Consider the following 17,919-nt stretch of genomic DNA (forward strand, 5'->3'; position numbering starts at 1 on the left):
GGGGTAGGGAGAGGGTAAGAGTAGGGGAGAGGTAAGGGAAGGAAGAAGGGGAAGGAGAGGAGGAAGGAAGGAAGTAGAGAAGGAAGGGAGGGAGAAAAGAAAGGGAAAATAAGGTGGTGTTACAACAGGTGCTAGGGATGGTAAACAAAACAATCCAAACTGTACCTTATAATCTTTTAAATGGAATAACAAAAGTATAAGAATGGCAAAGAAAAAGAATAACTATGTGAATGTATACCTATAATTGTATGTAAGAGAATAAATGACAGTAAGAATATAAAGCACAATATAGGTAAACAATATTTTCTTATCAATAGCTAAGTATAAATAAATATAGAATTGTACATAAAAATAGATAACGAATAAGGAGACCATGAATGCAAGATAGAAATGTATAGAAGGGAAAACACTAACTGCAAAGAAACCGATACGGAACTGCTGTATGATATACGATGGAACTTCTTGTTCCTATGTTGTGTTAAGTCATCTGTTTGTTTTTGTTGATGTGTTTAAAATAAAAATTTAAAAAAACCACAACAAAGAAATCAAGTCCCAGCTCTATATGAGGTGTCAACTTAACCATTATGGCCTGTTCATCACAGTCATTGGTTTTATGTTATGTGTAAAACCAGTGACTGTAGCAGTTCCACAAATCATGGTTTAATGGGAATCCATCTGGGAAACGGGAAGGTCCATCTCTGATAACCTACCCAAGATTTTAAGACTGTCGTTTCCAATACCGTCACTTGCATACTGGCCCCAGTATATGCAGAAGAACATCAGGCTGAGCACTGGAGAAGAAAAAGGAAACAGATGACATGCATTGTAACACAGTAATAACATGGGTGGGATTTATAGAAGAGCAGGCAGAGCTGGAGGGTGAGGTGGGGTTAAACGAGTCATCGGTTGAGAATCAATGCATTCCCACAAAAATCTACACCCAAACACTCCTGAATTCGATTCATCCTTATCTAGCACCAATTTGAACTTTAATTTATTCTTGGGCATAGATAAAGGTAAAGGTTCCCCTCGCACATATGTGCTAGTCGTTCCCGGCTCCAGGGGGCAGTGCTCATCTCTGTTTCAAAGCCAAAGAGCCAGTGCTGTCCAAAGACGTCTCCGTGATCATGTGGCCGGCATGACTAAACGCCGAAGGCGCACAGATCGCTGTTACCTTCCCACCAAAGGTGGTTCCTATTTTTCTACTTGCATTTTTACGTGTTTTCGAACTGCTAGGTTGGCAGAAGCTGGGAGAGTAAAGGGAGCTCACTCCGTTATGCAGCGCTAGGGATTCGAACCGCCGAACTGGGGGAGCTGGGAGAGTAAAGTGAGCTCACTCCGTTATGCAGCGCTAGGGATTCGAACCGCCGAACTGCTGAGCTTTCTGATCGACAAGCTCAGCACCTTAGCCACTGAGCCACCGAGTAGACTTGAGCAATAAATATCCTGAACTGCAACTTCCCTGTTTCTTGGCAGCCGACAGATTTCAATCGCTGCTCTCTCAATAGTTTTGGCTTCTCTTTCCTTTCTATTATTGGATCTTAAATGACAGCCCTCATATTTTCTAATTTCTTCCACTGCCACCTGTCTCCACCTGCCCTTTCCGGGAATCACAAAAGTGCCGTTATTTATACAGCTACCAATGTGAATATTTAGGTGCAATCTGTTTCGTGCCATCTGTTACAGAAAATGCAGCTTTTTTTTAAAAAAAAAAAGGGGGGAAGACGTGGATGCAAAATCATGGAAATACAGGTCCGCTCAAAGGAAAATGCTCTGATCTTCTCAATCAAACCTATACTACCAGTGGAAATAATTGTAATAGGAATTCCCTTTCCCATAAGCAGAGTCACCCAGTTGGCTTTCATGACTAAGTCGGGACTAGAACTCACCATCTCCTGGCAATTGGCCCAAAGTGAACCAGCCACTTTTCATGCCTAAGGTGGGACTAGAACTCACCGTCTCCTGGTGATTGGCCCAAAGTCATCCAGTTGGCTTTCATGCCTAAGGTGGGACTAGAACTCACTGTCTCCTGGTGATTGGCCAAAAGTCATCCAGTTGGTTTTCTCACCGGCTCAGAGTTGACTCAGCCTTCCATCCTTCCGAGGTGGGTAAAATGAGGACCCGGATTGTTGTTGGGGGGCAATATGCTGACTCTGTAAACCGCTTAGAGAGGGCTGAAAGCCCTATGAAGCGGTATATAAGTCTAACTGCTATTGCTATTGCTATTGTTTTCATGCCTAAGGTGGGACTAGAACTCACCATCTCCTGGTGATTGGCCCAAAGTCATCCAGTTGGTTTTCATGCCTAAGGTGGGACTAGAACTCACCATCTCCTGGCGATTGGTCCAAAGTGAACCAGCCACTTTTCAGTTCAGTTCAGTTCAGTTTATTAAATTTATATGCCGCCCTTTTCCCTCGAAGGGGACTCATGCCTAAGGTGGGACTAGAACTCACTGTCTCCTGGTGATTGGCCCAAAGTCATCCAGCTAGCCAGCTTTTGTTCCTAGTCAGGACTAGAACTCACAATCTTCCGCTTTCTAGCCAGGTGCCTTAACCACTAGACCAAACTGGCTCCCTGCTTCTCCTCAAACCTACCCTCTACTCCAGCTGCTGTCATGAACATCTTGTATGTGGTGTGCAAAAGTTGCCGCCCTTTCAACAGATCTGGGGGGGAAAAACCAAAACAAAGGGGAAAAGCATAATTACAATTCAAGGTATCTGTCGCACATTCCACAATCTTACGACCATTGCGCCATCCCTGTGTTGACATAATTGCAATCCAGGCTCTTGGCAATTGGGTTCCCTTTACGACTGATTGCCATGTCCTGCAATCATATGATTGTGATTTATTACCTTTTTGGATATATATATATATATATTGCTGCTGGAAATGCCCCATTTGGAAGAATGAGTTATAAGAAGTTTCTTCTCGTTACTAGATTGCTTCTCTCCTAGATTAGTTTCCATCCATTTTCCTTCCTTTGTTCCTTCTTTTCATCTTTCCCTCCCTCCTTCCCTCCTCTTCTGTCCTTTCTCCCTCTCTCCCATCCTCTACTTTCCTTCCTTCTTTCCTTCCCTCCCTCCCTCCCTTCCTTCATAATAGAATCATAGGAAGGGACCTTGGGGGGGGTCTAGGACTTTTCATCTCCCACCCTTGGCCCTGCCTCCTTCTCTGCCAGCGTTCCTCCAAAATAACCAGGATGATATACGATCTCATGCTGGAGCAGGGGGTTGGGCTAGATGACCCCTGAGGTCCCCTCCAGCCCTGGATTGCTGTGCTGTGCTGTTTAATTTAACCACCCATTCGCTTAAGCAACCATTGTAAAAATGGTTTTAAAAACTGGATCTGAGTTGACATACAATTGTAAGGTCTTAGGATGGGAAATTCTGACCCTATTTGTCGGCATAAGCCAGGGACTGTATTTGCTCAAATCTGATCTCATCAAATCACATTAAATCAGAAAGAGGAAGTGGTGAACCAAGTTTAGAAGCACAAAAGTTCTTTACTACTCACAGCCAAAGTAGCAAGAGATGATGAGGATCAAGATGAATATAAGCAGGAAAGTGATGTCAGTTTCCAGGATACCTAGAAGAAAAGAACAGGAAGAGGAAAAAAGGACACACTGAAAGGCCATTAGAGAAGCATTCTTCAAACTTGTCCCAAAGGAGCTTTTTTTCAAGAGGCAACTGGATTTCCCGTTGTTTTTTTTGAAGAACATTACGCTTCTCATCCAAGAAGCTTCTTCAGCTCATCCTGACTCTAGGGGCTGGTGCTCATCTCCGTTTCAAAGCCGAAGAGCCAGCGCTGTCCAGGGTCAAGTGGCTGGCATGACTCAACACCGAAGGCCCACGGAACACTGTTCCCTTCCCACCAAAGGTGGTTCCTATTTTCCTACTTGCATTTTTGACGTGCTTTCGAACTGCTAGGTTGGCAGAAGCTGGGACAAGTCACGGGAGCTCACTCAGTTACGCGGCGCTAGGGATTCGAACCACTGAACTTTTTGATCGACAAGCTACTGCCTCCCTATATATACATATACATATATACTATGTCTGTGTTTGTGTGTATGCTTGTTTATATATGTGTATATATATATATATACATCAGAGGTGGGTTCCTACCAGTTCGCACCTATTCGGTAGAACCGGTTCATCAAATCTACTGAACCGGTTAGAAGAGGTTCCACCAGTGGACCCGGAAAGCAGGCCACACCTACAGAAGAGGTTCCAAAAAATTTTTGAAACCCACCACTGCCACACATACACACACACACATACAGACAGGCAGACACAGAGAGAGAGAGAAAGAGAAAGAAAGGAAGGAAGGAAGGAAGGGAGGGAGGGAGGGAGGGAGGAAGGAAGGAAGGAAGAAAGAAAGAAAGAAAGAAAGAAAGAAAGAAAGAAAGAAAGAAAGAAAGAAAGAAAGAAAGAAAGAAAGAAAGAAGAGTGAGAGATGAAAGAAAAAAAAGGGGGACAGAGAGACAAAAGGAAGGAAAGAGAGAGGGGGGGGGGAAGAAAGAAAACACATGGCCAGAAAGCCACTCCCACAAAGAAGGCAACACCCACAGAGTAGGTTCCAAAAAATTTTGAAACCCATCACTGATATACATACACATATACACATATACACACATATACACTCTGTGTGTGTGTGTGTGTGTGTGTGTGTAAGCATATAGCATATACATTCGCCGCTGAGCCATTTTAAACCACCCTTTAAAAAAAAAAAAACACCACCGCCACCAATCTTCGGATGAAGAGGCAAACCCTTTTCCACCCAAAAGCTAAAAATACCCAGGATATTTGCAATGGTTTGCTCTGGAGTTTGTTTGGTTGGCTGCGATGTTTAACATCCATCCTTGTCCAGAGGCCATAAAACAGACAGGGCAGAAAGTTCCCACGCTTAAGCTGAGGGCGCTGCCAGGGTAACGAGAGGCAGGCAAAGGCATCTCGGATGCAAAGAGCCAACTCTCACATCGGTGCAGGGGATTCTGGCCCCCTGAAAACGGCGCCGTACGGGCCGACCAAAAACCTTACCAAATTCATCCGCGGAAAAGTGACGCGTCCAGAAGGATTTGCCGTTGGTCAAAATCATCTCGTACTCCAGTTCCAAGCCGTCACTCTGTCAGAGAGGGGGGGTGGGTGAACATCAGCAGAGGCCTTAATGCAGGGGTGTCAAACTCAATTTCATTGAAGGCTGCATCAGGGTTGTGTTTGACCTGGAGAGGGGGGTGGTGCCAGGGGGCATGGCCAGCTCGAAACCACTTGTGTTGGGGCCACCTGTGTTGGCCAAGTGCTAAGGCAGGACCCTCACTCACTCTCATTATGATCTTCCTCCCTTCCTTCCCTTCTTTTTCCTTCCCTCTTCATTCTCCTTCCTTCCTTCCTTCCCTTCTTTTTCCTTCCCTCTTCATTCTCCTTCCTTCCTTTCCTTTTTCCTTCCCTCTTCATTCTCCTTCCTTCCTTCCCTTCTTTTTCCTTCCCTCTTCATTCTCCTTCCTTCCTTTCCTTTTTCCATCCCTCTTCATTCTCCTTTCTCCTTCCTTCCTTCCCTTCTTTTTCCTTCCCTCTTCATTCTCCTTCCTTCCTTCCCTTCTTTTTCCTTCCCTCTTCATTCTCCTTCCTTCCTTCCCTTCTTTTTCCATCCCTCTTCATTCTCCTTCCTTCCTTCCCTTCTTTTTCCATCCCTCTTCATTCTCCTTCCTTCCTTTCCTTCTTTTTCCATCCCTCTTCATTCTCCTTTCTCCTTTCTTCCTTTCTTTTTCTTCTTTTTCCATCCCTCTTCATTCTCCTTCCTTTCCTTCATTTTCCTTCCCTCTTCATTCTCCTTTCTTCCTTTCCTTCTTTTTCCATCCCTCTTCATTCTCCTTTCTCCTTCCTTCCTTCCTTCCTTTCCTTCTTTTTCCTCCCTTCTTCATTCCCCTCTTTCTTTCCTTTTCCTTCCTTGCTCTCTTCCCTTTCCTTCTTTGTCTTTCCTCTTTCCCTTTCTCCTTTCCTGCCTCTTCTTGCATGCTCAATTGCAAAAGGGGAAACATTTCTCCTTTTGTTTGTTTTTTTAGTTTTGCTAGCCCTCTGCCAGTGAAAATGGAGCTTGGGTTGGCACGATTTTGACCGCGGGTCAGATCCTGTGGGCCGGATCCGCCCCCCCGGGCCTTGAGTTCAACACCCTTGCCTTAATGGGAAGGGATCCAGGCTGAGGGTGGGGGGGATACAGACAGACTCACCCCACATTTGCTGAGAACCACATACCACCAGCGTTCCCGGACAGAACGGAAACTCCTCCCACTTGTGCAACTCAGATACCGGACTGAATTTTCGGTCACCAGCTGGATGAGAAAAGGCACAAAATATAGACAAATTTAGCAACAACTGATTGCTCTGTTTGCATTATCATCCAGAGGTTCCCATCCAGCGACTATAATATTCTCTGGCTTTCGGATCGTATCAAGTGAATATGGAGCGTGACCCAAACTTCTCCCCAGTCCTCAACTTACAACCATTTTGTTTAATGACCGTTCGCAGTTACAACGTCCCTGAAAAAAGTGACTTTTAAAAAAGAAAGTGTAGGCTTTAAATTCTCAATACACTGTGGTTGTCTTAGATCCAGCTTGCTAGTGGCCTCTTCAGAAAGGAACTTCCATCCCTTAAGCAAAACTTACATGGAAAAAACAGGTGGCTTTTACATTTCCTGTTCCATCCTATCCTTAAATCTGAGCACCTGCCGGGATTGGCGGGATGAATATTTCTCTGGTATTTTTAGCCTCTGCTAAAACATTGACTAATTGAAAGAATTAGTAACCTTCTGTTAGGGAGAAGGTTACAGAAGAAGTATTTCATAAATTGCAAAATGGAAAACCAAATCTAGATCAGCGTTTCTCGATCTCGGCGACTTCATGAGGTACGGACTTCAACTCCCAGAATCCCTTCGCCCAGCATGTTTAAGATGGGTGGACTTTAACTCCCAGAATTCCCCAGTCAGCATCTTAACAAATGTGGGGAGTTGAGGTCTACCCATCTTAAAGCATGATGGGGAATTCTGGGAGTTGAAGTCCACTTATCTTAAAGCATGCTGGGCTGTGGAATTCTGGGAAGTGAAGTCCACTCATCTTAAAGTATGCTGGGCTGGAGAATTCTGGGAGTTGAAGTCCACTGATCTTAAAGCATACTGGGCTAGGGAATTCTGGGAAGTGAAGTCCACTGATCTTAAAGCATGCTGGGCTGGGGAATTCTGGGAGTTGAGGTCTACCCATCTTAAAGCATGATGGGGAATTCTGGGAATTGAAGTCCACTCATCTTAAAGCATGCTGGGCTGGGGAATTCTGGGAGTTGAAGTCCACTGATCTTAAAACATGCTGGGCTAGGGAATTCTGGGAAGAGAAGTCCACTCATCTTAAAGCATGCTGGGCTAGGGAATTCTGGGAGTTGAGGTCTACCCGTCTTAAAGCATGCTGGGGAATTCTGGGAGTTGAAGTCCACTTATCTTAAAGCATGCTGGGCTGGGGAATTCTGGGAAGTGAAGTCCACTGATCTTAAACTTGTTGAGACTGGGAAACACTTGATTCTAGACGGCTGAAATCCCTTTGTAGCTATTGAAATCTCTTACCTTGCACCCAGACCAGGCATACTGAGTTGTAAGGTTGATAACTTGATTGTTTTCAGGGCGGATAACGGATTCTTTCATCAGACAATCCTAAGGAGAAGGGAGAGAACACAAAAGAGAGCCTCAGAAACAATGACTCACGCAGAGACATGTCAGGCACTTTCCCCCAAGGCTCAGTCCTTGCACTGAATTTGGAACCAGAAAACACAAAACGGGGTATAATTTCTCATTCAGTGGCAGCTCCATTAGTGCAGCAAATCATGTCGTTGTCTCACAAGTCTATCATTTCTTAATTTACTTGTTTATTGTAGCATAATAGAACAGAAACTCGCAATTTTCTAGGTGGTCTCCCTGTATTATGAGCCCTCGGAGCTATCAAGCAACAACAAAATCAGATTTTAATTCATTTTAGGTCTTCATAATACTCCAGAGCTGATCTAAGAGACCGCTAGTCCTCCAGATTACAGATTAACAGGGTTGGAAGGGACCTTGTAGGTCATCTAGTCCAGCCCTCCGCCCAGGCAGGAGACCCTACTCCGTTTCTGACAAACGGCAGTCCGATCTCTTCTCGAATGTTCTTAAGCTGCCTACCCAGCCAATAAAGCCAAAGATGAGGGGTGCTAAAAATGGAATTTCAGGAGCAACTGGAAGATTTTAGGATGCTTTTCCTCTTTCCTCTATAAACCCGAGGAATAAGAAGAAGAACATAGAATAATAGGGTTGAAAGGGACCTTGGAGGTCTTCTAGTCCAGTGTTTTTCAACCTTGGAGACTTTAAGTCCTGTGGACTTCAACTCCCAGAATCCCCCAGCCAGCAGAGCTGGCTGGGGAATTCTGGGAGTTGAAGTCCATAGGACTTAAAGTCACCAAGGTTGAGAAACACTGTTCTAGTCCAACCCCCTGCTATGGCAGGAGATCCAGGGGTGGGCTGCTGGGGATTCGCAGGGGTTCGGGAGAACCTCCAGCTAAGATTCTGTGCAGTTCGGAGAACCCCACAAATCCCACTCCTGGCTGGCCCCGCTCCGCCCACCGCACCCTTCCCAGGAGTCCCCATGCGGTCCATTTTGAATGCAGGTAAGTGCAAGTTGTGCGTTGAGGCTCGGGGAGGGTGAAAAACAGGACTCCCGGAGGTTGGGACCCCCAGAGGCTCCAGAAAACCAGGGAGGGCAAAAATGCCCAGTGGTGCAGCAACCAGGCTGAGAACCCCTTGCTAAAAATTTTGAAGCCCACCCCTGAAGAGATCCTCTATGATTCTGGACTTCCTTGGGTTTGATGGGATGGATACATGTGAACATAGAAAGAAAAACAGAATAGTAGAACAGAAGAACAGAACTGGAAGGGATCAAGATTTCAAGAGCTGCCATCAAGGCAACTGTTAAGATACAAGCAAGGGTGGGTTCCTGCCAGTTCTAACCTCTTCTATAGAAGAGGTTCCAGAAATCTACAGTGCCGTTTAGAATCAGTTAGCTCCCTCCCCCCGCCCATCTGCATATCATCAAGATGAATTCTGGGAGTTGAAACTCACAAGTCTTAAAGCTGTCAGGTTTGAACACCCCTGGGGTTTTTTTTTTCTAAAGGGTTAGGGGTGCAAGGGTCTTGTAACTTGACAGCTTTAAGACTTGCGTGCTTCAAATGCCAGAGTTTCTGAGCCAACATTTTGGTTGATAAGCAAGAGCGTTGTTAAGTGAGTTTCACTACATTTTACAAATTGGCCATTATACCCACCCAGTCACATGGCTGACAAGCCACTCCCACCCAGTCACATGGCCGGCAAGCCACTCCCACCCAATCACATGGCTGGCAAGCCACTCCCACAAAGCAGGCCACACCTACAGAAGATGTAAAAAAATTTGAAACCCACCACTGGATACAAGTAACCTGAGTCCGGGCTAGGACTGTATCGTGAGAAAGACCCTCATGAGTTCTCACAAAGATAAAAGAAAGACATGGGGAAGCAGATCCAGATTTCTCCTATAAACGTTTAAGGGAAGTAGTGTGAGCTTGTGTAACTGTGGTTCCCTAGACTGGATGACCATTGAGTGCTGACAGTTCCCTTTTTCTGCCCTAGAATAGCATCCCGTCTGGGCCCCTATGAGACTCAGCTATTTGGAACTGTTCAGAGCATTGGCACCCAAAAGGCACTGTGTAAGCAAAGGAAGAAGAAAGAGAAAGAAGAAAAAACAAGAAAAAGAAGAAAAAGAAAAAGAAGAAAAGGGGAAAGAAGAAAAAGAGAAAGAAGAAAAAGAGAAAGAAAAAGAAAAAGGAGAAAAAGAGAAAAAGAAAGAAAAAGAAGAAAAAGAAAAAGAGAAGAAAAAGAAAGAAAAAGAAGAAAGAGAAAGAGAAAAAGAAAAAGAAAGAAAAAGAGAAAGAGAAAGAAGAAAAAGAGAAAGAGAAAGAAGAAAAAGAGAAAGAAAGAAAAAGAAGACAAAGAAAAAGAAGAGAAAGAGAAAGAAAGAAAAAGAAGTAAAAGAAAAAAGAGAAAGAGAGGCAAACAAGCAAAAAGAAGAAGAAAGAAAAAGAAAGAAGAAGAAGAAGAAAAGAAAGAGAAAAAGAAAAAGAAAGAGAAAAAAGAGAATTCCATGCAACAATAACAGGACATGGTTGATGGCCGTACTAGAAATTTCTCTTCAACAGAAAGATCACTATAAAGGCAGTCCTTGACTTACAACCGTTTTGCAGCATCCCCACAGTCCATGTGATCAAAATTCAGACGCTTGGCAACTGTCTTGTATTTATGACGGTCGCAGTGCCCCGGGGTCATGGGATCCTCTTTTGCGACCTTCTGACCATCAAACTCAATGGGGAAGCCAGATTCGCTTAACAACCTTCTTATTAACTTATCCCCCTACAGGGATCCACTTAAAAACTGTGGCAAGAAGGGTCGTAAAAAACGGGGCAAAACTCACTTAACAAATGTCTCACTTAGCAACAGAAATGTGGGGTCGTAAGTCGAGAACCACCTGCGTATGATACCAAATCTCAAAGATTTTCAGAATAGCAGTGCTCCAATTATACCGTAACCCCCCCTGCAAATGAGCAATCCGATTGAAGATCAACGTGGGGAATTAATTGGCAGAGCAGAAACTAATTTAGCCCAAGAAATAACAAGTTTAAAAAGGAGAAGGGGGAGGGAGCGGGGGAAGCGGGATCCATCTGCTGTGCGATGATCAATGAAAACTGACCTTATTTCCCTTTTTGTAAACAGCGGGCCACTGGGAAGGATCATCAAAATAAAGGAGAATGTTCTCACAACATTTGTTCTTCAAAGAGAAGAAGAAGAAAAGAGAGTGTTACGCGCTGTCGGCAGCACAATTTTGTAATTGCAAACCTGTTCTGACCCCCTCCTCCGTCCAGTAACGAATGTCGAGACAAGCTTAACTGGAATGTACTTTAATTAGCAAAACACCAAAACCTCGGTGGCTGAAACAAGCAGATAAGGACCTTGGCAGCAACTCAGACAAACTCAGGCAGCAATAAACACAGATAAGGCTTGGCAGCAATCCAGCCTGCCAAGCTCACAGAACTGTCCTCCAACATTCAATCCTGCGTTGACTTCTACAAAGAGGGCCGTGTGCACAAGCAGTCTTTTTTATAGTCTGGAGAGGAGCCTAATGACCACCAGCTGAGTGCAATCACCTCCTGTAATTGCGTAATTGTTCCTGACGCCTAGTAGGTCTTCGATGGCGTGCATCCAGGAACAACTCACTGCTGGCTTCTGGATCACTCTCCCTTGTCTCCTCCCCACTGGTCCAAGGCTCAGGCACCACCTGGTGGCCAACCAGTCTCTCTGAGCCCTGCTCGGAGTCGGAACCCTGTCCAGGGTCCTCCACATCCTCCAGGGCCGACTCATAGGGCCCCTCGCTGTCGAGGGGCAGCTCCAACGGCTCCTGCTGGGCCACAACACAAACCTATCCAGGGCGAGGGAGAAATTTTGTAGGCTGGGAATGGGGAAAGGTATCCCTAAAAAGGAGGAATGCAACGTTGAAAGATACCTCTGGGTAGCGGAACTGGAAATCCAGGCGTCCATAGTCCGAAAAGAAGCAGAATCTGGTCAGAAAGACCCAGTCCTGGAGCGAAAGGGAGGAAAAACAACAACATGTCAGTTTTGATGAAGCTCAATATTTATATTAGTGTTTCTCAATATCAGTACATAGTTTTAAGATGTGACTTCAACTCCCAGAAGTCCCTAGCCAGAAGAATTTATAATTTACAGAGTTGGAAGGGGTCTTTGGAGGTCTTCTAGCCCAACCCTCTGCTTAGGCAGGAAACCCTATAACATTTCAGGCAAATCGTTATCCAATCTCTTCTTAAAAACTTCCAGTGTTCCAGCCATTGGCTATTTACTGGAGTTCAGAGGCAGAAACCTGGGAACACAACAATGTTAAGTCCTTGAACATGCCAATTTGTGCCCAGTGGAAAAAGCTCCCACTTTATTCTGGAAGTGATTGCCCTAATATGCACGTATCAACAGCTTGATCTTGAATCCATCTAGTTACTATAAGGCCCATTAATTTAATAGAGTGCAGTGCATCAACTGAAGAAACCTACCCAATATGATCTGGTTTATAGCCACAAGTGCCTCTTATAAGATTTATAATTACTGGGAATGAATGTCTGGGTGCTTAAACTCTGAAATGAAATGGACAAATGGGAATGACGAGGGGTTTTTTTTTGTAGCAGGGTGAAGCATCACAGAATCATAAGGCTGGAAGGGACCTTGGAGGCCTTCTAGTCCAGGAGTCCTCAACCCCTCCCCAGTCTGTGGACTGGTGCATGTAAGGATGTAGTATGTCAGAAACCAGGCCGTACAAACAAACGAAGAAAGTCTCATCCATGGGATGCAGGCAGCATGCAAAATCATGCCCTCTCCGGGAAAAACGGCCCCTGGTACCCAAAAGATTGAGGGCTGTTAGTCCAACATTTAGGATTTAGGATTTTATTGGGTTTGTATGCCGCCCTATTCCCGAGAGACTCAGGGCGGCTCACAATAATTCTATAATTCCACTGTAAAAATAGGACAAGCTGAATATATTAATAGATAGTAGAAATACACCGAAGGGAGGAGTAGAGGGATAGAAGAAAGAGGGGTAGAGAGGGTGGGAGAGAGGACTGGAGGGAGGGTGAGAAGGAAGGGAGGGAGTGTACCGGGAGAGGGGAGTGGTAGAGGGGGAGGGGAAGTAGGATAGAGGGGAAGGATGGAGGGAAGATGGAAAGTTGGAGGGGGGGGGCGAAAGAAAGGGTGTATGGAGGGTCGAAGAGATACATTGGGTCTTTATTTTGGGGGGTTTTGTTGACAAGAGGAATGACTGTGTTTATTGTTTAATGTTATATGACCCCGGTTATGCACAGTATATATGTGACTGTACGAAAATGAAAATGGAAAATAAAAAACATATTTACAAAGTAAAAAAAAGGGGGGGGGAAGGGATACAATAAATAAAATAAATAATAAAATAATAAAATAATAAAATAATTAATAAAATAATAAAATAATAAAATAATAAAATAATAAAATAATAAAATAATAAAATAATAAAATAATAAAATAATAAAATAATAAAATAATAAAATAATAAAATAATAAAATAATAAAATAATAATAAAATAATAAAATAATAAAATAATAAAATAATAAAATAATAAAATAATAAAATAATAAAATAATAATAAAATATGAAATAATAAAATAAAATATAAAATAATAAAATAATATAAAATAAAGTAAAATAAAATAAAATAATAAAATAAAATAAAATAAAATAAAATAAACAACAATTTAAAATTATACAACAGCTGTAACCTCGAATGGGGCTGGATGGTTCAACAGCCTCAGGCCTGCCGGAACAGCCAGATCTTAATTGCTTTGTGGAAGGCCGGGAGGGTAGTAAGGGTCTGGATCTCCACGGGGAGATCGTTCCAGAGGGCCGGAGCAGCCACAGAGAAGGCCCTCCCCCGAGGAGTCGCCAGCCGACATCGGCTGGCAGGTGGAATTCGGAGGAGGCCTAGTCTGTGGGATCTAATAGGTCTTTGGGAGGTGACACCCTGCATTTGTTCTCTGAACTACTCAAAATTTCTAATGAAATTTGAATCATTAGAGGTAGTGAAAGGTTTATAGCAGGGGTGAAATCCAGCAGTTTCTGACAGGTTCTGGAGAACCGGTAGCGGAAATTTTGAGTAGTTCAGAGAACTGGCAAATAAATGCCACCTCTGGCTGCCCCCAGAGTGGGATGGGAATGGAGATTTTGCAGGATCCTTCCCCTGCCACGCCCACCAAGCCACGCCCACCAAGCCACACCACACCCACCAAGCCATGCCCACAGAACCAGTAGTAGAAAAAAATTGAATTTCACCACTGGTTTACAGCCAGTCGCAAATTGGGTTTATGAGAAGGCCTCCTGAGGGTTTTCTAAGCAAACTAAGTTATAAAGATTTACTTCTAGATGTGTGAAAAGAAGGAGTTAGCCACGCATGCCAATAGCGATCACCGATAGCAATAGCCCTTAGACTTATATACCGCTTCACAATGCTTTTATAGCCCTCTCTAGGCGGTTTTTACAGAGTCAGCCTCTTGCCCCCAACAATGTGGGTCATTTGACCCACCTCGGAAGGAAGGAAGGATGGGTCAACCTTGAGGCTGGTGAGATTCGATCTGCCAAATTGCAGGCAGTCGGCAGTCAGCAGAAATAGCCTGCAGTACCGCACTCTAACCACTGCGCCACCACGGCTCATGGTAGCCCCATTCCCATTTTTTTCTCAATTAAATAGCATAAAATCAAACACAACCCCAATTGAACCATCACGGCACACCCCATTTGTAGAAATGGGAATCAGGTTTCCATAACCCTGTTTTCTTTTGGTTTAGTTTAGTTTACTTTATTGTCATAGCACATCGTACAACGAAATTAAAGCCGTTGCTTTAATTTAACAGCCTGCAAGCTTTTGCTATCTCACAAGCCCAAACCTCCTACTTATGAAGCCTTCAATACATCTGAACTCTGCTTATTCTACAGATCTGCTAACTGCACCTTATTTGGGAGAAACATCCCTGCCGAGTGCAATGTTTCCCCCTCTTTTCTGCAATTTACACCGTGTTCACATTCAGCGGTAGAAAGAGAAGGAAACAATAGTAAATAAAGCCCGATCCATCCTTTCGCCGCAGTTCCTTTTTTCAGTGCTGAGCTAATTAACTACATGACAAGCCAAGCATTTATTCTGGATTCATTCCTGCTGACTTGGAAGGGATCAGCCATATTCCAACTTTTTTTTGGCATGCACAATTTTTTAAATTGTGCACGCTCAGATAATACGTACCCGATTGCCCTACTCGAGAGCACGCAGTGAGGGAACTACGCTTACTTTACAACAGCCGATGGAAAGACAATGGTGTGAAAAGCCAGGTTCTACATTTAGGCAAGAAAAACCAAATACACAGGTGTAGGATAGGTACTAACTGTGGAGAATCCTAGTGGAGAATCACTAAATATGAGCCAGCCGTGTCCTGCAGCTGCTAAAAAAGCCAATGCAGTTTTTCTTAGGCTGCATTAACAGATGGAGAGAATCAGGATCACGTCAAGGGCCTTGGTGAGGCCACATTTGGAATATTGCATCCAGTTTTAGCCACCATGATATAAAAACAGATGTTGAGAACTCTGGAAAGGGTGCAGAAAAAGGAACAAAGGTAATTGGGGGGCCTGGAGGCTAAAACAGTTGCAGGATCTGGGTATGTCTGGTCTAACGAAGACAAGAACCAGGGGCAACATGATAAGAGTCTTCCAATATTTGAGGGGCTGCCACAAAGAAGAGGGAGTCAAGCTATTCGCCAAGGCACCTGAGGGCCAGACAAGAAACAATGGATGGAAACTAATCAAGGAGAGAAGCAACCTAGAACTGAGGAGAAATTTCCTGATAGTTAGAACAATTAACCAGTAGAACAGAAGTTGCCTCCAGAAGTTGTAAATGCTCCAACACTGGAAGTCTTTAAGAAAATGTTGGATAGCCATTTGTCTGAAATGGTATAGAGTTTCCTGCCTAGGCAGGGGGTTGGACTAGAAGACCCCCAAGGTCCCTTCCAACTCTGCTATTGTATTGTATATACCAGTTATATAGAGCCAGGTTGGTCTATTGATGAAGTGGTGTAGGGTTTCCTCCCTAGCTGGGAGGTTGGACTAGAAGACCTCCAAGGTCCCTTCCAATTCTGTCATTCAATTCAATTCTAACTCTGCTATCCTGTTCTTCTGTTAAGTCCCCTTCAACAAGCAGAACGTTGTGAGATCAACCTGAGCTTGCAAAAGGTCTGGGAATAATTCACTTCTGGGATCTGGCTCAGTAATACTTTGGGCCGAGGAAGAAAAGATAGGAAAACAGCCAACAAACTTGATGGATAAGGACTGTGCAAACACTCGCTGCTTATCTACGCATATGAATATACCTATTTATCAAAGCGAGGTGCTTTCAGTGAAGGAAATGGGTTTTTTTTTGAAGAAGCTGGCTCCTTTTCACCTCATCCTTTCTCTTCCCTCCAACTCTCAACCCCATCTTCTTGCTCTGGTTTTTTTTTTTAAATCCCACTTGTTCCCATGGCAACAACCCATGCTCCTGGTTTCCACGGAAACCGTACCAGAGGCTGAAGTAGGCAGAGGAAACAAATGAAAATCTGGGGCAAATGTGTAGGGAAGAATGGTGGTTTTTGGGGGGGTCACCTGCTCATGCTTGCTTCCCGGAGATCAGGCAGAATGTTAAGCGATCCACCGAGATTCTGGTTTTCCTCTCCCTAAAATCCCCCCAAATTAAAAGCTGCCGGAACTGCAGCCAAAAAAAAGACATTCATGAGGCCTGCTGGATTGCAAAGGATTTGCAGCCAGGCTCCTAGAAGAGCAATAATAGGTTTTTTTTTGGGGGGGGGGGGGAACAGTAGCTCCTTTTCTGATTGCAGCTCCACATTTGCAAAGATTTTTACTGGCCTATTAATAGTTGTTTTGCAAGTTGCCATTATCCTATCGGTCAATTACAGGATATGTGTGGGATGTAGAACATAGAACATCAGACAAATAGTTATCCGATCTCTTCTTAAAAACCTCCAGTGTTGGAGCATCCACAACTTCTGGAGGCAAGTTGTTCCACTGGTTAATTGTTCCCATTTTCAGGAAATTTCTCCTCGGTTCTAGGTTGCTTCTCTCCTTGATTAGTTTCCACCCATTGCTTCCTGTCCTGCTTTCAGGTACTTGGGAGAATAGCTTGACTCCCTCTTCTTTGTGGCAGCCCCTATTGGAAGACTGCTATCATGTCTCCCCTAGTCCTTCTTTCAATAAAGATTTTTATTAACAAACATGTAAAATACACACACACAAAAGTTAGACGTACGCCACATTTCTACAATACAGTACGAACAGGAAGTTCCTGTTTTTTTATAATAGCCATCATCAATCGATACCGCTCACCTTATATTATTTCTCTTTCTATTGTATTTCATTTGGATTTCACCATTCTTAACCCTCTTATTTTACTCATAACTATTGTTTTTTGAGTTTTGTTATATTCTTTCATTGATTTTTGTTTCTTTCTTCCATCCACCTATACCATTGATCCCATATCTGGTAGAATTCTGATTCTTCCTTTCCCTGGATTTCTTTAGTTAGTTTATCCATTTCGGCACAGTCCATAACCTTTCTTATTATTTCATCTTCGCTTGGGATTAATTTGTTTTTCCATTTCTGGACAAAGGCAATCCTTGCCGGCGTAATTATATGTAGTATTATATACTGGATTTCTTTTTTGTATTTCACAGACATAATTCCTAATAAAAAAAACTTCAGGTTTCCATTCTATTTTAACCCCCGTTATTGCCTCCAGCCAATTTGTGATCCTTTTCCCAAAAAAAATTTGCCTCCTCACAGGTCCACCATAAATGGTAATATGTTCCGTGTATTGATTTGCATTTCCAGCATTTTGGAGAGGTATTTGTTAAAATTTTAGCTAACCTTGTTGGTGCCAAGTGCCATTGTAAAAACATTTTGTACTGGTTTTCCTTGTATGCCACTGATAGTGTCATGTCTCCCCCTAGTCCTTCTTTTCATTAAACTAGGCCTACCCAATCCAGTCGATTCAGAATAGAGCTGGAAGGGACCTTGGGGGTCTCCTAGTCCAACCCCCTGCTCAAGCAGAAAACCCTACACCATTTCAGGCAAATGGTTGTCCACTCTCTTATTTAAAAACCTCCAGTGTTGGAGCATTCACAACTTCTGGAGGCAAATTGTTCTATCGATTAACTGTCCTGCTGGGAAAATTCTCCTTAATTCCAGGTTCCACTTCTCTCCTTGGTTAA

The 17,919-nt window shown here is 43.7% G+C and overlaps 1 protein-coding gene across 2 annotated transcripts in view; it reads right to left on the reverse strand.

Moving 5' to 3' along the window:
• TMEM145 (transmembrane protein 145) overlaps window positions 1–17,919 on the reverse strand; it is a 34,916-nt gene that overhangs the window by 9,849 nt on the left and 7,148 nt on the right. For both annotated transcript variants that reach the window (XM_087727391.1, XM_087727392.1), the window contains exons 2-9: window positions 11,591–11,665; window positions 10,781–10,858; window positions 7,603–7,689; window positions 6,224–6,325; window positions 5,037–5,121; window positions 3,514–3,585; window positions 2,595–2,663; window positions 711–791 (exon numbers count right to left, since the gene is read on the reverse strand). In XM_087727391.1, coding sequence (XP_087583517.1) covers window positions 711–791; window positions 2,595–2,663; window positions 3,514–3,585; window positions 5,037–5,121; window positions 6,224–6,325; window positions 7,603–7,689; window positions 10,781–10,858; window positions 11,591–11,665 — 649 coding nt within the window. The remainder of the gene's footprint in view (window positions 1–710; window positions 792–2,594; window positions 2,664–3,513; window positions 3,586–5,036; window positions 5,122–6,223; window positions 6,326–7,602; window positions 7,690–10,780; window positions 10,859–11,590; window positions 11,666–17,919) is intronic.

This window comes from Thamnophis sirtalis, unplaced genomic scaffold (assembly GCF_051295495.1).
Source record: "Thamnophis sirtalis isolate CommonGarterSnake01/CBP01778 unplaced genomic scaffold, rThaSir2_p1.2 scaffold_13, whole genome shotgun sequence".
In the NCBI taxonomy this organism is placed as follows: Eukaryota; Metazoa; Chordata; class Lepidosauria; order Squamata; family Natricidae; genus Thamnophis; species Thamnophis sirtalis.